Source organism: Stegodyphus dumicola, chromosome 2, assembly GCF_044657685.1.
Source record: "Stegodyphus dumicola isolate Sdum_Otavi_A_Nest chromosome 2, ASM4465768v1".
Taxonomy (NCBI): Eukaryota; Metazoa; Arthropoda; class Arachnida; order Araneae; family Eresidae; genus Stegodyphus; species Stegodyphus dumicola.
The window spans coordinates 5190464-5211485 of NC_140769.1; the positions used below are offsets into that span (position 1 = coordinate 5190464).

At 35.6% G+C, this 21022-nt stretch overlaps 1 protein-coding gene across 1 annotated transcript in view; it reads right to left on the reverse strand.

Annotated features, from left to right (window-relative positions):
- The window catches only part of LSm3 (U6 snRNA-associated Sm-like protein LSm3), a 32188-nt gene that overhangs the window by 7129 nt on the left and 4037 nt on the right, over window positions 1–21022 (reverse strand). Inside the window, exons 2-3 of the mRNA XM_085810397.1 lie at window positions 19451–19558; window positions 11688–11783 (exon numbers count right to left, since the gene is read on the reverse strand). Of these exons, the coding sequence (XP_085666523.1) occupies window positions 11688–11783; window positions 19451–19558 (204 nt within the window). The remainder of the gene's footprint in view (window positions 1–11687; window positions 11784–19450; window positions 19559–21022) is intronic.

Below are 21022 nucleotides of genomic sequence, written 5' to 3' on the forward strand. Positions count from 1 at the left end.
TCACTTAAAATTTTTGGGATTTAATTAGAGACTTCTGTTATTCTAAAAAACTAAATGAATTTAGAATGTATGGAAAAAGCTTCTAATTTTATTTCTTTAGTAATATGAACATTCAGAAGAAATATGAAATACATATGGTGAAGTCTGGTCACAGAGCTGGTGTGGCATAATTTTTAGAATTTAGTGACATACTGAGCAACAAAATCTAGAAATGGCAAAACTTTTAGAATTTAGAGCAGGCACTGGGAGCAGAATTTAGAAAGGCACCAAGCAGCCAAATTTAGGATCCACAGAGACTGCGTCAGGTGGCAAAATGACTAGCGCCAGCTCTGTGTATGATGCATTAAGACACATTAGATGAATCTTTTGAATTGTCAGTTTTCAATTTCTTTATTAATAAAAAAATTCCTTTCTATAATACCTGTCCATACGATAAGATTAGAAGTACTTTTGATATTTTCCATGCTTGTGTCTTGTGAAAAGTAGAGAAAATAAAGGGAAGATAAAAATGTTTATAAAGCGATTCTAGAATCAGAAGTAAAATATTCAACTATTATATTTTCATTGTTCTTCCAGATGTTCTCCAAAATGTAAGAAACAGCGTGTTACTACCATGGAGACATTTTTCATTTTATCACATTTTTCTGGAATCTTTTAGAATCGTGGATCTAAAAATTTGCCTTAAAAATCTTTCTAAACTTTCCAAGTTTCAATGTCTAAAATACTAAAGAAAATTCTGTAACAGCAAAAAGCTAGAAATTAAAAAAAAAAAAAAAAAACGGAGGAAAAAAGTGTGAAATTAATTTTATAGAGAAAACTGATGCATTTCTGAGAATTCTGATCATTCTGAGAAATGGGAAAAATTCTTACCATGAAAAAATTAAAATGACATTTTTAATTAATTACACAGCTATTTTGCTTTTGCTAAAAACTGTTTTGTAAACTGTGCTTTATAGCATTATTCCTTGCTTATTTTTCAGATTCAAAAACTTGTATAAAATGTGATCAAAATGGAACTTTATAATACAATGTACGTCCAGAAAGTAAGTTCCATTTGGTAATAAAAGTAAATCGTGTACAGCTACAGAAAAGTTATTTATTGCACAAAATTCAACAACTCTTAAACTACTTTTCCACATAACTGCCGAAATATTGCAGGCATTTGTCTTAGCATGGCACAAATTTTTGTATACCTTCTTCATAGAAATTTGCCACTTGTGTCTTCAACCAGTTGGAAACAGTTTCTTTCAGCTCGTCGTCATTGTTGAAGTGTTGACCGCCAAGGAAAGGCTTAAGATGTAAGAACAGATGAAAGTCGCTAGGAGCGAGGTCAGGGCTGTATGGAGGATGGTCAAATACGTCCCAGCCAAATCCCTGTAGGAGGCTTTTCGTCACATTTGCAGTGTGTGGTCGTGCATTGTCGTGAAGAAAAACAACATCTTTTGACAGCAAACCTCGGTGCTTATTCTGTATTGCACGGCGCGATTTCCGAAGTGTCTAGCAATAAGCATCTGCTCTGATTGTTTGACCACGTGGTAAGAAATCAACAACTAAGATGCCTTTCCAGTCCCAGAACACTGTGCACATCATTTTTCGAGGTGTCAAGATTTGCTTCGGCTTAACCTTTGCTGGGGATGAAGTGTGCCTCCATTCCATTGATTGGCTGCTTACTTTCAGGGGTGTCGTAAGAAACCCAAGTTTCATCTCCTGTGACTATCTATGTCAGAAATTCTTCGCCGCTTTCAGCATAACGGGTCAAAAACTGAAGTGCACTACCCATCTGTTTTGTTTTGTGTTGCTCAGTAAGAATCTTTGGTACTCAAAGTGAGCAAATTTTACGAAATTTCAGTTTTTCGGTAACAATTTCATGCATTAGTGATTGTGAAATTTGGGAAAATTCCATACCGAGAGCACTAATTGTAAACCTTCAGTTTTCATGGATCTTGTCATCAATCGCGTGAACCAGTTCTTCTGTAACCAAAGATGGACGCCCACTTCGTTCTTCATCGTGCACATCACTACGTCCGTCATTGAACTTTCGGACTCATCTTCTCACCATTGAATCACTCATCACTTTTGGTCTGTAAACATCGCAAATTTGCCGATAAATTTCACTAGGTTTCACTTTCCTCACATTCAGAAAACGAATCACAGATCTGATTTCACATGCGGCGGGATTTTCAATCAACACCGACATTGTAAACAAGCACAACAAAGCGTACGTGACTGACAGCAATCTCCAAATGGCGTGCGTTTCTTCTCCTTGATACAGAGCGTCTACTGCGCATGTGCGGAACTGCGATCGCAGAGCTGCAGCGGAGATAAATTGAAACGGAACTTACTTTCTGGACGTGCCTCGTATTACAGTGAAAAATAAAAGAACTTTATTTTAATGTTATTTCTTAAATATAATCCCAATATATTACCATTACTTTAATGTAATTTATCAATGTTAGAATGTTCTAAAAAAATCGTCAAAAAATTCCCAGATCTCGGAATTAAAAATTTTCTATAGAAACCGATCTTAAAATCACCAAATTTAGAATCGTTTAATAAAAGAATTCACATCCCCAAAAGCGGAAAGTTGTTTGAGAGCTCTTCATTACAAAAAATGAAATAATTTTGAAATGCTTATGTTTCACTTCTTGCTCAGAAACTCGAGTATCCCACCATTATTTATATTACAAATAAGAACAAATTAGAACTCATGAACCAATTAAAAAAAAAAGCCATATTTGTCAGTGAATTACCAAAAATATTCCTGCAAAATGCTAATTCACACTCAAAATGACAGTCGTAAAAACAGACAGAAATTTCAGATGATTAAAATTAAGGACCTTCTGCCGATTTTGGCCAACATTAAGGACTTTTAAGGACCAAAAATTGATTCTAAAAAACTTAAGGACCGTACAAACCCTGTTTATGTCTTAAAATTAGAAATTACAGTTAATGACCTAAAACTGAAAAGTTTCACTCACGCGTGTGTCGGATTTGCGCAATACTTATGGGGTCCCACAAAATTTTTGTAAATATTATGGGGCCCTGGGGATTTTCCAAAAAAATCTCAGTGATAAAAAGGGGTCGCAACTGAAAAAAGTTTAAGAAACCTGTTGTAGAATTACATATTTATTGTATCAGTTTTGCATGTGACGCTGTCATTTCGTCTGTTACTTATTTAAAATTTTCACATTGTTCTATGTCTTAAAATTAGAAATTAAAGTTAATGATCTAAAAATGCAATAGTATATTGCAATACAAGTGAAAAAATTGACCGTTTCACTCATGTGTGTGTCGGATTTGCGCAACTTACGGGGTCCTACAAAATTTTTGTAAATATTATGGAGTCCTGGGGGTCACGAAAAAAATCTCAGTGATAAAAAGGGGTCATGACTGAAAAACGTTTAAGGAACCCCATTCTATACCATACATTGTCATGATGCTAACCATATGTGCTCACTCAGATGTATGTTGCCTTTCTTTTGTTTACAAGAGTTAAGACTTTTTGCATTTTATTTTTTATAATAGGTACAAAAATTTCCTAACTATAAGGAATTCTAAGAATATGTAAAAAATTACTTTCCTAATTTTTATACAAATGAGTCATTTAAATTTAAAATTACCAAAACATGAATACTTGTGCCATTTAAAATATTTTTGTAATTAAAAGTATATGTTTAAGACCAATGGTTGCAAAAATAAAAGCTAAGTAAGGATTTTTGAAGACACAGTATATAGAAAATAATTATTTGATGTTCTTCATTGAATAAGGCATCCCACAGAGATGTATTTTGATAATTTTATTGCAGGCCTTCAATCTCTGGAATGGCCAGGCCCACGTCGACAATAGGCGTCGGGCAATCATTAAAACAAGCAGACCTGTCTCGGAGCCTATCTCAACAGGAAAATTCTTGTCTTATTTGAATGCCATCCCCGCGGGGAGTCGACTCAAATAAAACCTGAGAAGCTACTGATAAGGATCTGTACCTAAGCAGTCTCGGTCATGGGTATCTAAAATCAGTCTTCTCAGAACTGGAGTCATTGCTGGCGATGGCTGGTTCAGACTCAATAGGGACCATATGGTACTCTCTTGTACGTTCTGTTGGTTCTGGTGGAGCTACATAGTCAGATATTCATGGTTATCCGAGGCAAAACACTTCCGTCAGTGGAGTTGGCAAATTCAGCAAGCCTTTAAACTCTTTGAGGTTTCCAGTGGGCGCCAGGAGCCTCAAAACTGCATATTCATATCCTTTCTTGGTTTTCCCCTGAGGGCGCTTACAGCCGAAGTCTATGTACCATGATGTAGTGTTAGCAGTCCGGATTGGTGGCCAGGTCTGTCTGATAGTGTTTAAGTACTTTTTTTTTTTTTTTTTGTGCTCACACTTTCTTTTTAATTTTATAGAGAGACATAATTTCGGTTAAATCCAAGTATACGGTATCACCTTGGCGCGATTTTGAAAATTGTCGCCCACACCAAAATGATCCGTTTACTGCTCATTATAAATGTCACATTTTACAGCTCAGATACTGTTGCCAAATCCTGTGTGTACCATATACTAGGATTACAAAAATTTCTTGTTCAGTTACAAAGTTCCATCGTTGAAATCCTGCAATTATTATGTCTAGAATTCCGACTAACTTGTCAATCGAAATATTTTTTTCTTTCAGTAACCTCTCTGTCACTTTCTTCACTACCAGTAGCGGTATTTTCTGGATCTGGAACCACACTACACATTTCGCCATTTGTTAATTAATTGACGATTGTGGAGCACTGTCATCACAATGAAAAACTTCTTTTGTATCATATTCATGTAACACCACTTCTTTACAAAATCCATTAATTAGAAAATTTGTGATATCCAAAAACCTTCAGATTCACGAGTATCATTATAAAATTTAGCTATCATTCACTATACATATTTGGCTATGTATCATGAGATTGGTGACTAAAGACAAGTTGTTCCCTAAATTTTATCTTGCTTCTATCGCACAATGAGATAAATAAGCCAGATTTGTATTAGTTTAGTTTTTTATTATACAGTCAAAAGTCGTTAATCTGGACTCGTTGGGACTTCGGCAATCCCGGATTATCGATTTTTCCGGATTATAGATCATCAGTTTAAATCTGGTAAGATGGCATGCAGAAATTATAAAATTAAAAATATGAAACCGTAATTTATGAAATAAAGAACAATTATGATCTAAAAAGTATCAAAATTTACAAAAAAAAAAAAAAAAAAAAAAAAAAACTTGATATTTATTTATTTGCTTTATTAAACATTTCTTTCAATGTAAGTTTTTCCGTTTTATGTGATAATACTTTCTCTTTAATTCTATAAACAGACATAATTTCTTCTTCAGTTACAAAGTTCCGCGTTAAAGTCCTATAATTGCTGTGTCGAGAATACCGACTAATTTGCCAATCGAAATTTTTTCGTTTTCAATAACCTCTGTATCACTTTCTTCTTTATCGGAAGCGAATTATAATGACGAGTAATTTGATTTAAATCATATCAAAGACGGAGTACATTGAGATGAAATACTACATTTAGTAAGGAATGATAATCAAAATAAAATAAAAACATCTGCTCTGAAGATAAGGATAGTGCTGACAGATTAACTTCCAATTCATTGCGCGCCGCGGCGTTTTCCCCCCGGGCCGCAGAGCAGCGTGAAATTGATAAACAGATTTCGGAATGGTTTGAGAAACGAAGGACATGCCTTTATCCACTTTTTGTTTAATGGACAATTCTAAACATACTTTCGCTTTGTAGATCCTTTACATATTTGTAAATATATATCGGAAATTCTATTTGACATAATCGAAAGTTCAAGCTTACTTTTATAAAGTTGCTCTAACAGTCTGCAAAAAATAATAAGCCGGATCCAATTCGAAGATTCAGAAACAACGCAATCTGCAACATTAACTGAATTAGATAATTTTAGCTTAGCTTATACCGTCCGTTATACATTAAACGCACAAGCGTAAACGTATTATGCGCATGCGCACACGAATATTCGCAGCCATAAAAGTCTTATGCGCATGCGTCAATGCGCATGCGTTTGTAGCTTTGAGGTCCGGATTATGGGTGTCCAAATTAACGACTTTTGACTGTACTTACACCTATTCCTTGTACATGCTTAAGGCTTTTCTGAGTCCTGAATAAATAAAATCCCGCATATACTTAAGGCTTATTGAGAGCCGGCGCTAAATGTCTTACCACCTGATGCAGTCTCTGCAGGTCCTAAATTCATGCTACCAAGTGTGTCTCTTTATCTTCCCTAAATTCTGCGGCTCGGTGCGGCCATATGAGCTCTGGCACTGGTTCTGGGTTTAGGTGAATAATAAATAACTTATTTTTAATTCAAACAGCACTAAATGCAATCTTTTGGCCTATGAGTATCATTAACAAAATACACTCTTAGACAAAAAAAAAAAAAAAAAAAGATGGACCAATTTCAGTTATTTGAATGGGATGAAAATCGGTAGAAGTGATGTACATGTCCAGAAAAACAAACGATTACAGTTTGAGAAAAATTGGATGATTTATTGAAGTGCACCTCTGGCCCTTATGCAAGCAGTTATTCGGCTTGGCATCGATTGACAGATGTTGCGGATGTCCTCCTGAGCGATATCGTGCCCAATTCTGTCCAACTGGGCATTAGATCGTCAACATCCCGAGGGCCCCTCCCGTAATGCTCACAACGTGCCCAAAGGAGAGAGATCCGGCGACCTTGCTGGCCAAGGTAATGTTTGGCAAGCAGTAGAAACATGTGCAGTGTGGGGGCGGCCTTTATTTTGCTGAAATGTAAGCCCAGGGTGGCGTGACTTGAAGGGCAACACAACGTGCCTTAGAACTTCATCAACGTACCACTGTGCTGTAAGGTTGTGACGGATGACAACCAAAGGGGCCCTACTATGAAATGAAATGGCAGCCCAGACCATCACTCCTGGTTGTCGGCCTGTCTGCCGGAAGACAGTCAGGTTGGAATCATACCACTGTCTGGGGCGTCTCCAGACTCGCCTTTACTGGTCATCGGGGCTCAGTTCATAGCAGGACTCATCACTGAAGACTATTCTACTCCAGTCAGTAACATTCCAGTGTGAATGAGCCCGACATTACTGCAAATGGGCCTGACGTTATACAGAGGTCAATGGTAGTTGGAGCAAGGGACGCAGTGACCTCAGCTCCCTTTCTGTGAGCCGTCTATGAATGAACCTTGCAGTTACTGAAGTACTAGTTGCACATACAATCGATGATAATGATGCATCTGGGGCTGCGAGTGCTGCTCTGACGATTGCTTGGTCTTCACATTCTGTCTTTTCTCTAGGCCTACCACTTCCTTCTTGACGCTGTGTGTGGCCATGGTTCACCCATTCCTGCCAACATCGTTTAATATGGCATCGCTTCTGCTCAAATGTTGAGCTATTTGCCGATAAGACCAACTGGCTTCTTTGAGCCTAACTACATGACCTCTCTCAAATTCTGACATCTGCGCATATCGTTCGTGCACCTGTATGCGAGGCATAGTTACTGTCTACCAAACTACACGGAATCAAATTCGTCAAGAATTTATAACCTGGAATCGTAATTTCACCTCTTAAATATCCTGCCAGTTGCGCTGATCAGATGCGCTGTAGCGACAACCATTCATTCAAGCCAAACTGTAAAATTTATCACTTTCTATCGAAACTTGTATGCATATCAATTTGTGTCCGATTTGATTTATATCTTCTCGGTGCGTCATGGTGCATTTTTTTTTTTTGTGTCTAAGAGTGTATATTTTTAGCATATGGAAAGAAATGTTTTAAAAATTTTTCGTGTCAACAATTTTTAGCGCATTATCTGTACTCATTGCCAAGCGTAATGTCACCATAAAAGGTTACCATAATCTTTGTTATTCAACTGCTAATATATATATATATATATAAAAAAAAAAAAAAGTTTAGTGTTGCTACATGAGTCATTAATCATTAATGAAAGCAAAATATAATAAATAATGATTTGCCAGGTTGTCGTCAGGGGTATAAAATATTAGTAGGTGTAACATCAAGAAAGTATCTATGTAGAATGTTTCGCTTTGAGCTGTATGGCAAGCAGGAACACAGCCTATGGAGTCACATTATTGATCAAATTTATGCTAAAATAATTGATTCTTTAACAACGAGGTATTTTATTTAGTTCCGAAGTGAAATTAAGAATCAGGACTGTCCACGTGCACCGGGGGGGGGGGGGAGAGTCAAATGTGCATGCATGAAGCACACACACAAAAAAATTATTTAAGTAATTTTTTTTTTTTTTTTTTTAATTTGGTATATTTGCTTTGAGGTCCATATTTTAGATCATTCTGGATATTGGGCACCTAAATCTCGGACTTTGTACTATAATAGTAAATATCCTACGTTGCGGTTTTCAGACACAAAAAACACCAGCCACGTTTTGCCAATTGGCCCAGTAGAATGGCAGATATAAAACTGGCATTACCTTCTTTTTGAGTGGGTGCATATGTGTTTTCATGGGGGGGGGGGAAGAGAGCTTTCAAAATTTATATTACACTCAAAGGGGTATTTTTTAACGTTTTGTGTGTTACCTTTATTTAATTAATATCACGTTCTTCACACTTAAAAGATAACATTCAATTCAACAACAATATAACAAAATAACTTTAAAATGAGCATATCTTTAGAATTTCCGATACACAGTCTTTCATGGTGGAGATAAAAATGTTTTTTTTCCTTACAGTGTTGCCATTGCTCGCTTTGAAATCGTTGAGTTTATTAATAAAAAATTCATTAAAGTGTTACAAAATATGAAATTAATAATAAAACAAATTCCAAATTAGGGCTTACAGATGCCCATATTCAGTTGAGGATTATGTTATTCAAAATTTGATGGCTCTAGCCTTTTCGCAACGGCGCACCTTTGTTTAAGACGTTTGTGCGGGACGGAAGGGAATCGAAGGCAGTCACTGTACAGGACGGAGGTTTTGCATCGCTAAGCCTAATTTTATATATATATATATATATTTAAAAAAAAAAAAAATATCAGGGAAAAAAAAAAAAGTTTCGCTTCTAGCATCGCAATTTTTGGTATCATTTTAGAATATTACTTGAGCTCTTATATATGTTAAAATTAGCACTTAATAACGTTTTTTTTCTTTATTTTACATGAAAATATACTTAAAAAATTGCTCATCTTGTAAAATAATTTTTCGGAAGCACTATTCAAATTATTCCAAAGTTTTAATTGATAAAAATCCACCAGTAAAGTTTAAAATTAACAAAACAACACAATAAAGACTATTTACAGTAAGAAGAAACAAAATTTAAAATGAAGACTGTGGTAAATCTCGAAGTACGGAGGAGTATTACTTTCTAACTCTCAGAAAAGGTATCACTTTTTAACTCTTTAGAAAATAAATCATCACTCTCATCTGCATTAATTAATGGTTCATTGATCATACGAGGGTATTCTTCTTGTGATAAATAGTGCCTTCCTGCCATAATAGACTGGAGGTGAGGCTTTTCGAAATAAAAAGAGAAGAAACGGAAATATATCTGAAGGCAATGCAAAACGTAATAGTACTCCACATACTAACCTTAAAAGACTGTACATAGTAAAGGGAAAAATAGAATAAAAAAGGAAATGGATATAAATTAGATAAAAAAGAGCTCACCTCCGCTTCTCCTCCCCCCACCCTTGCAAGACCTGATGAGTAAAATACCAAAGTCAAGCAGAATATATCAAACTCAAGGTCAGGAACCTAAAACTGTGTTCATTTCAAAAGTAATGGACATAAGATGCCATCTAGTGGCCTTCAGAAAAACAGTCAAGCTTAAAATGCATATATGCATCACCCGTCCTCTGAATGCAATCTCTTGCGATGCGTGGATGGGACACCCGGCTGTAAGAGTTGTTCTTAGGGAATGCATATATGGGACGCCCGTCCTGAAAGGGCTAAGTACCGTTGTTTGATCACAATGCAAGAAATATATACATTTATGCAGATTCTTCATATCTTTAAATATAACACAGAGCGATAATATTTTCTGGCAACAATCTAAAACGTAAAATGGACATATAAAGTTTTCGACGCAAAATGCTAAAACGAAATTAACAGGCCTTCTGAGCTAAAACCCTTTGGGCTAAAAAAAGTATTATGATTTTATGAAATGCATTTAAATACTTTCTGGAGTATTTTAAATATAAAATTATTTAAAAGTTCAGCCACATTTGAATTTCTACGAGTTCACCGCTCAACAAAACAGTTAAAAATTATATTTTTACAAAATTTATCATATTACAAATTAATAAAATATACATTTCTCAATTTTATTTTAAGTACCGTAATTTCGCGCGTATAGTCTGCGGACTATCTGTGTTTAAAATGCGAATTTTTGAAGCTGCGGACTATCCACCAGTGCGGATAATACGCTGGTTGTTCACGGTTAAAATCGTTGAAATTTAAAAAACACGCTGTCGTGAACTGCCGATGATCAAATATAAAAAAAGCGCGAGATTCCAAGAAAACATTCGTATGTATCGTATCGATAGTAAACCATAGAGCATAGTGCAGAACGAATGAGTAGTAGCAAGTAGAGCTCCTAAAATCCAGGTTGGCGCATCAAGCGATGCCGAGATATGAGCCAAAGAAAGTCTTGTGAGCACTCACTTAGCGCAACCAGAGTGTTGTATCCCAGTATCCTTCGCACTGCTTTAGCGCAACTGCTGAGAGGGGAAAAAGTAATTGATGCGTCAACTCGGTTTTTAGGAGCCATAGTAGCAAGTACTTGGAGTACGAAAAAATAAATTCGTAATTAAGGTTAAGTTATAATATGAAAAAAAAAAAAAAAAAAAAAAAAAAAAAAAAAAAAAAAGCGTGATTCGTTTACTTATAGCGTGGTTTGGCAACACCGAGTGAGTGGGGTCGAAGGTCACATTTCATTACCACTTATCACGAGTATAGCACGTTGCACAGTATTTTGTTTTCGTATTTTGTCTTTCATCTTCGATATCGTTGATGAAACATCGCCGGAGTTCTACTGCTAACTCAAGGTAGTTGACAAAGATGGAAATAGAGAAGCGGGCCGTTATTGGTTTAATCCCAGTATTCGGTGCACACGAGATTTGGCTATTTTTGGCGACTTTATGATGAGCAGTGAAAACGGGACATATACGATGAGTAGTTAACGGGTCATTCAAAGAAAATATATAGTTAAACATAGTATATATATTATGTGTGTATATACATACACTATGTGTGTATACTATATATATAGACGTTCTTTGGATCATTTTTGGTGTTGGCGATAATTTTTAAAGTCGCGCCAAGGCTGCATCGTATACTAGGATTTTACCCTGTCATTTTGAAGTGGACGAGAAAGCAGTGAGAAATTGGCGCAAACAAAAGGATGTGTTTAAAAAGCATGGGAATATTGCCGTATTAAAAAAACGTAATTTCGGACGTATAGTCCGCGGACTATCCAGTGGTGCGGACTATCTGACGATTTTTGAAAATTTTTTTATATAAAATCGTGTCTGCGGACTATACGATGGTGCGGACTATACGTGCGAAATTACGGTACTCATTTTTCGTATTTTTAATAATACAGAGGCTTTTCAAGCAGGCTGAACTGAGTTTTGATATCAGAAAGTGGTGAGACAAATTTTACTAAAATTGCTTCATACCCTATAAACTTCTTCATAAGTTTCTTCATCAATTTCAATAGTTGTAACAGTTTCTTCAACATCACCCAATACCATGTTTAAATGCTGATCATATGCCTGTAAATATAACCACATAAGTAAATATAATAAAATAAATATTAATTGCTTGAGCTTAAATCTTTAGTATTTTAGGACTTATGGATCTTTAAGGCAAACAATGCACCAAACAAGCAGCAATCTAAACACAAGAAATTTCTGGCAGCAATAATTTTGCAACTGCTGCAAGAATAGTTGCGAAAAATGCTTTGGCCATTATAGTCCCATCATATGAATTCACCAACCTAGGACTTAGTGAAAAAAAAAAAAAAAAAGAATTCTATATCTCCCATTCTACTGGGCCAATTAATGAAATTCAGCTTGTGTTTTTCATGTCTCGAAAACGTGACTTAGGATATGTATTAGATTTATATATAACATTGTTCTAATATAGGTATTTTGACACAAAATCGGACTTTTCTGAAATAACATATCAATCTTTTTCCATATTTCAATTCTACGACTCAAATTACAGCAAACTACCATGTTTTGTAAAAATTGCACAAGTAGTTGTTTAAAAAATTGCCTCTCAAAATTTTAGCTCCTGAATATTAATTGAGTTTGGTATATATTTATTAATCTCTCCTTTTTTTATTAAACTTATTTGATTCTTTCTTTCACATTTTGAAATTCAGGTTCATTCCAAATAAAATTCACCCATTTTTTATGATTTATTTTTAAAATTTGTATTTTTAAATAATTTTCATGAATTTTTCAAAAAAGTTTTGAATTATAATTTATAAAATTTTTACCATCATCTTAAAGAAGATGTATTTCTAAGCATACCTGAAAAAAATTGCCAGTTTTTAATTCAAAATTTCCGAAGATATACGTGAATTTTTATATTGCCGTGTTTTGAAATTTGGCATATTTGTTGAAAGCGATAAAACACCAAATGTGGTTTAGACACTTTGCTAAAATTATTTGAAAATAGAAATGAAGTGACTTTTTTTTCACTCATGTGCAATGTGAAAAGGTAGGAACAAGGTGCCCTTCCCCCCTCCCCCGCTCCAGCATAATGGAAGGGAAAGGAAAATTGGTTGCCATATATTAAGAAGTTCACCAAATGAATTATTCTTGGCGCAACTGAAAACATTCCACACCAAATTTTTCAAAATTTAATATCTAAGCATAATTTGAATCATAGAATCGAAATGTGGGAAAAAATTAGTATGTTATTTCAGAAAAAGTCCGATTTTGTGTCAAAATACCTATGTTAGAGTGCTATATAAAAATCCAATAGTATATATCCTATGTCCCGCTTTCGAGACATGAAAAACGCAATTTGAATTTTGTCAATCGGTCTAGTAGAACGGGAGATTTAGAACTGTCTCCCTTTTTTTTTGCGCAGTGTACATCGGTTTTGATATCTACAAAATTATAAGAATGATTAACAATATAATTATATTCTACATTGCCAAGATTCCCTAAAAAAGGATTCCTTTTAGCAATCAATATATAATACAAAGTCTGAGACATAGAATTGTCAAGACTAGCAATTCCAGAAATTTTCAGATTTTTATATCATCCTTTTAATGTAGTAGGATGACATGTAGACATAAAAATACTGGGCCTTTATTTATTATTTAGAAATAGATATAAAACAGATAGAAAAATGCGAATACCTCCACAACCATTCAAAGGTCAACAGTGTGATCCTTGTCAACATTAATACAACATCAATCAATGTATAAATGTTGGCCAGGGACTCTCTAGATAAAAGGTGTTTGAAAGTGACAATGCATGACTTATGACACAATTTAAGGAAGGCAAAACTACACAATTACAACAATAATAATTTATTTAAAGGGCACGGAGAGTGGTACTTTCCTAATTAGTTACAGCTTAAAATATTTAACTTTCTCAGCATACAGATAGATGAGAAGCACCCTCTAATGGTGTTACAAATAAATTGGGTACTTACGTATTATCGCAATCAGGTTGGCGCGATTTGTAAGTTTGAGTAAAAAAGTATGAATAGAAAGAAAATGTACATTTATTAATTACAGATAATTTTTAATACAGTTTTTTATATTATTTTGTTTTAAATTATAAAATAGCAATTAAACCCTTCCGGTTTCGAATTTGAATAAGTTGCAGAATTATTTTTTCGGCAGAAATCTTTTGGCTATTGCTTTTAGCACTGATTGAAAACCGTCTTCGCCATTAACAGCTTGAGCTTGGCTTCATATAAATTTAATAAGGTATGAGTCAAGATGATGATGGGCTGTTCCTCTCTGTTTTATGTTGCGCCATTTGGCTGAGCCCCAAATGTGCTCTACATGTTGTGTGTGAACGCCCGTGTTGGGATCCATAAAGTTATATTTGTGATTAACAGTTACATTCAGAAATCCAGCATTTTCGAACTCACTTGTGTTATATCCTTTCCAGCAATCCGAATAAATGATGCTTCCTTCCTTGATATTTTCGCAAATTTTTTCCATGAGGGTAACGACGCTTCTGTTAGGTACAGTAACCAAAAAAGTCTCTTTCTTATCTCGGCAAATTCCGCTGAAAACCCATTGCTGTGGTAGTACACGCCCAGTGTTATTTTTTCTTTTTACAAATAAATTCTTTTTACAAAACTACGTATAACACGCAGGATTGCCGTAAGTAAGGACGCCAAATTTGGCGATTTATGCGAATTTTGGCCTGGTTGCATTAATACGCAAGTACCATAAATTGTTTGGGGATTTTCTCAGCATTCCCCAGCTGGCAATTTTGTAAAATTTATCACTGTCTCAGCATATATATATATTGAAATAATAAAATAAATAATAATAATAATAAATAAGAGAGCAACTTGCATAAAACATAAACAGCAAAAGGTAAACCTAAAGAATTAACATTGTTAACAGTATAAGAATTTAAAAGTTACTCAAATAACTACACTGAAGTGCTACTGAATTAGGGATACCTACCTAGTAACGAGTTGGGCTTTCTCTAGCCTTAATAAATCTGCCATACGACAATGCACAGATTCAACAAGATTCTGAAAATGTTCCATGGGAATGGCTTGCCAAATATTAGCTAAAGCCATCCATAATTCAGTAAGGTTCGTTGGTGCTGTGTGATGGCCTTTCACGCCTTATTCCAAAACATCCCAAAGATGCTAAATAGGATTTAAGTCTGGGCTTCTAGGTGGCCAATGTATGACAGAAAAGTCAGAGGAATGCTCATCCAACCAGCCAGTAACCAACCGGGACTTGTGATTAGTACAGTTGTCTTGCTGGAAAACTCCATTATCATGCAGATAACAGAACAGCATAAACGGATGGAGGTGATGACCCAGCAAATCTAAGTACCGAATTGCACTAAATGATATTGGTACATGCACCAAAGATCCCAAACAGTTTCACGAAAAAACACCCCAGACCATGACTGAGCCACCATGCCTTTGTACAGTTCAAACCTGGCATACAGGATCCTTCATGAGCCTCACGCCATATTCTCAGCCTGCCGTAGGCGTTAAGTAGTTGGAATCAAGACTCATCACTCCATGCTACTCGTTTCCTTTCCTTTCTTGCACAGGCAAGACGTGCAGCCCGAAGGTGAGCATTGAGCAATGGTACTCTCGTAGGTCGATGGCTTCTGAAACCCACATGGTGAAGCTAGCATTGCACAGTCCATTTACTGACTGTATGACTGGCACAGTCATTCAACTGGGTGGTAATTTGAGCTAATGTTTGGCTCCGCTGGCTATGTACAAAACGCTGAGCCATCTCTCACCAAGCACTGTCAAGGTTAATTGTCCTTTGCAGTTTGTCCGAGCACTAGTTTTTTTTGTCCACCATCCACGTATTCTTGACACTGCCAACCTTGAAAATCCTAGCATGTCTGACGATTTCGGAAATTGAATGGCCAATGCATCATGCACCTACAATTTGTCCATAATCTGAAAATATTTCTTGTGTTATCAGTTACAAAGCTTTAAATTTTACATTTAAATTTGGTTTTCACTTCTTTTAATGCTATCCACAGCGAGGATAATTAAATTTTTACTTCTATGCAATGTTAATGATATATACACTCATGTCCATAAATTAAGGATAATGCAAAATCAGGCAAAGGAAGAGTTAGAAGTAAAACAAATTTGACTTATTTGTAAAGCTTATTTATCAAACAAAAGGTAAAGAGCAAAAAAAGATGCTATATGTTTGATATTATTAAAAAAATTAGCGATTTTTTCTCCCTGGAGCAAATTACAAAAAACACCTATTTACAAAAAAACCAATATTACATGGTTGGTATAATTGTTAATACATTGTAGGTCTCCCAGACAATGCAATACAGTCCGTACAACGCCTACGCATGCTGAGTATCAAATTATCGATCTGATCTTGGGGAATATTACACCACTCAAAACGCAATGCTCTCCGAAGTTCCGGTACACATGTAGGAGGAGGTTGACGAGCTGCAACTCGTCGGCCAAGCATATCCCACTTGTGCTGGATTCAAGTCCGGTGAGAATGCTGGCCAGTCCATACGGGTGATATCCTAGGATTGAAGGCATTCGCTTACGATGTTTGCACGGTGAGGACGGGCGTTGTCATCCATAAACACAAATTGTGCGCCCCGAAACAAACGTACATGTTGCTCCCGAATGACGTCCCGATAGATTTGGCTTGTCATGGTTCCAATTTGAACATGCAGGTAGGTTCTGGAACCCAGAATAATTCCACCCCAAATGTGTACTCCTGCACCACCGTAACGGTTTCGTTCAATGATGTTTTCTTGGTGGTACCAGGAGCTCTCCATATGAAAGTCCGGCGAGAATCAGACTGCAAGCTAAACCTGGACTCGTCGGAAAACATCACACAAGCCTACTGCTGTGGTTCCACAATTCATGTTCTCTACTCCAGGCTAACCGCAGGCAACAGTGAGTTGCAGTAAGTGGAATGCATCTGACAGGTCTACGAGCATATAGACCAATCTGCCCTAAGCGTCTGTACACGGTCTGCCTTAAAATTGTCGTAACAGTGGCTGAAGAGAGCTGACGAGACAGGTCTAAGGTTGTGCTCCACCGGTTTCTTTTGGCAGCAACTGCCAAATATCGGTCCTCCTTCGGCGTTGTAACTCTGGGGTGACCTGTGCTGTAACGTCTACTCACATTACCATCATCTTGGAATCGTTGCCAAAGCCTGGAGATGACACTCTGGGCAATTCCAAGTTCGTCTGATACTTCCAGTTGGGTGCGCCCACATTCCAGACGGCCGATAATTCTACCACATAAAAAATCATCCAAATGCGTCCTTTGTGTCATAACTATTTGGTTATTGCACTGAAATGCTTATAAAGCGCCTGCGAACAATTTTACTTCTTTGCCTGTATTCCTTATATATCACTCTCTTACACTCTCGTCATTGTGACGTACCATCGGTGTCATCTGGTTACTTCCTGAAATTTGCATATGATTCTTGAAGATGTGTGTAGTGATTTTACAGGTGATATATTTATTTTAGAGTTTGATTTCCGCATGACTCCGAATTATCCTTAATTTATAGACATGAGTGTAAATTGTTTCCACTAAATGTAGAGTTCTATCTATTGCATAAATATACAAATAGATTATCGGCTGACTGTAGCTGTTAAAGCAAGCATTTGAAATCACACATACTGTTTCATTATTGGGCAGTTCATAGTTGCATTTCTTTATTTTTTCTTTAGTATAACTCACTTTCAGATGAAGACATATCTAGAATACATCTCGCAAAATGATGCATTTGTATTGTTAAAAAAAATGTACCTTTTTTGTTACAGCAGCCTCGAAAACTGATTTGCCAATCAGCTCAGATATCTCAGCAAAATCTGGCTGCCTGTTATTACACCTCCCCACGTGATCGAATATTAACACTGGCTGCGTGTTCTTATTACCTCGCCACATAATCGTATATTAGCACTGTGTTGCATTTTTGCTCTCACAGTGTGTCCTTATATTCATTGTCTGTGTCCATTCATTTTTTTATTTTTATTGTATTTATTATTTTAAAATTTGTATTGTTTATTTAAAAATATATTCATTATTTATTTTTGTGTATGTGAATATGATGTTAACAATCTTTAATTTACCAAGTAATGAGGAACTACTCGGTAAATTCTAATGGATGCCATATCATTTTTTCAAGAAGAGGTCTTTCACATAAACAAACGAATACTTAAAAATAGCCACAACATGAAAATGGCAAAACTATTTGGAAAAGCAATGTTAAAAATTACAAAAAGAAGGGCCTTCATGTTGTATTTGTTCAGCAATTCCAGGATATCATTTTTCACTTTCAGAGCCATAGCTAGGGTTTTCAGTGCCCGGGGACAACTGAAGATTTTGTGCCCTCTTCTGAAGAAGGTAAAAAATATCAAGAATGAAAAACATTTAATTCTAAAATTCTATAACATCATTTTGGCACCCCTGGATGCTGCGCCTGAGGACAGATGTCCCCTCTTGCCTCACCATAGCTATGCCACTGGTCACTTTTAATGGATCTATGTATTTTGGGGCAGAGGAGTTGACATCCATGAAATGGAGTAACAAACAGCTTTAATATTTGTGGAAGTGCTGCAGTTGACTGGCACAATTATATGTGACAAAATAATAATAATAAAAAGAAGGATTCTTAGGAAATGATATGTGAGTATTATTGTTGTCATTATAGTATATTGTGTTGGTTTATTTTTACATTCGTGCTTCATGAGCTTGGCAAAATTACAGCCTACACCTGCAAGATGTCTAAAATCTACAACCGTTAAATATGGTTGGGAGCAGCTATAACAAAGAAGTACCAAAAAAATTTACCAAATTGGATGATCAATTTTAGATTATTGAGAAGCTGGTATTTTATAGCATTAGGTCATGAACCATGTGTTTTGAATTAGTGTACATATCATCAGATTTCCAATCGGACATAAAAGTAATGCACTTTTTTCCATTTCATTAATATGGCTTGTTTAAATATTTGAAATAATTTTTCTTCAGCTCTAGTGCAGAATTAGATGCCCCTTCGACTGGCGACAACTTTTGTTCAGTTTTGTTAATGAAACTTCATTTCTGGTTGCCATGATAGTTTTAATTTGGTTTTAGCTTCCTGAATTTTTTTAAGTGAAAATAGATCAACATGCACATGAATAAAGTCAAGGCAGTGTGCAATGCTGAGTTTGTGCAATTCTCCGACTTCTTATTTAGGTTTTGTGTAGTGGCCATCTTGAAATTGCGTCTTCTTGGTGCTGATCTTGGCATCAGAAAAGAAAGAACCGTCCCCCCCCAAAAAAAAACAAGGTGCACCCAATTGTAAACTTTTACCTTTTCTTCTTAAAAAAAAATGATTTTTTACATTCAATAATAAATATCTCTTTGAAAGTATTAGAGATTATCATAATCTTTGATTTTATGATTTTAACATATTTCCCATCACTAAAAAAAAAAAAAAAAACTGAGTATATCTGAGTTTAATCAGATGATTAAAATCAGGCATCACACCATTATCACTGTATAATGATAACCTTTATCACTGTAAGCAATTTATCATGGTTGCCAAACAGATCCACAAGTACCAATCAAAATCGAACCAACTAATGATTTAAGAATTTTTTCATAATAAAGCTGAGAAATTCACATAGCTGCTATACTAGGTATAACAGATAATTAAAAGAGCTTTTCAGCACATATAAAAGAAAGAATGCATTATTCTACTTACATGCAACCTTCCACGTAATTCTCTTTCATTCCGCATCTTTACATATATACGTTCGTCCAAACTAAGACGAATCAAATCAAGTGGCTCTTCCACAGCATTAGCTGCAGACTGAAAATAACTTAATTTATTACATAGAAACCATCAACACATTATATGTTACACAAAATAACTTATATATAAAATAACTGTTAAGTCCCAATCACATTATGTTTCGGCTACGCGGGACTTGACGTCAAAAGTGTACGAAAGTACAAGTATAAAAGATAACTGAAGATTTGATATACAAAGAAAAACCAAAGCATATTAACACTTTATTAAAAAAAAATAAATGTGTGTGAACCAAAAATATATTACACAAACCTTAATATCAACTGACCAAATCAAGACAACTAACAGCTGCTTTCCTACCACCTGATAAGAAATATTTTCTGGAGAATTCTGCAGGAACTGACACTTCTTTACCTAATAAGCAAAGGTTGTAATGTAGAAAAGGGTGCCCTTTCATTTAGCAGCAAATACTGATGCAGCTACAAGCATCTACTCCATTTTCCCAAAGTTACAGCAGACCCCCCCCTTTTTTTTTTTTTTTTTTAAATATGCCAATGTGTTTCTTAAGTTTAATTCTGACTGGAAATTCTTAGTTTAGTGATTGAGGATTATATAATGTGTAGTACATGTGTACTACAAATAACATATTTTGAATTACTAGAATTTTAATTGTCATCAATTAATCTTAAGTTTTCATTAGCTGGCGGTTCTAATTAATCATTGTCCTGCCATTTCCACAAAGAAGTATGTATGTTAAGATAAATATTCATTTTCCTCATGATTTAGAGCAAAAGAGAGCTACAGTGGCGTAGCTAGGGTGGGGCAAGGGGTGACATCTGTCCCCGAGTGCAGCATCCAAGGGGCACCAAATTGATGCTGCGAAATTTTTTAATGAAATGTTTTCCATTCTTGTCACTCAGAAAGGGATTCTTCAGTTGTACCCAGGCACTGGAAACTCTAACTACACCCCTGGAGAGCTATAACTGATTGATGAATGAATAAAGATTTAATTACTTCTCACTATAAATGTCAAGTTTATTCAAAAGATATGCATCCGATCAAGCTTAAGGATCAACTGTATGGTTACGAGCGGGTTAGTCGTGAGAAGGCGCTCTCATATTGGCGTTTATACCAACACCACTGAATGAATGTGGACCTACATTAAGCACGAGTTTTCATAAGCAGGGTCTTTAGCAACAGTCGGATGGGATTTTGTATTCCTACTTTGCAGAGTTTATGTTGCGTCATCAATACGGGGATCAGAAGGAGGAGGTTCAATTCCGGGACTACAAGATTTTCATCATGTACGTGCAGATATCTGATGCTGATGATGAGACGTAGCCAAGAATACACAAGGTTAAGTACTTTTGTTGTTTACTATAAAATACACTTTTGGCATTGTTTCGAATGACAGCTATCTTGGAAATATTGTTTTTGGCAACATTTTTGACATCACAAAATTTGCCAAAAATATCAAAGTGCACCCTATTTCAAATTTTGCTGCAATTAGTATTTGATCCGCTC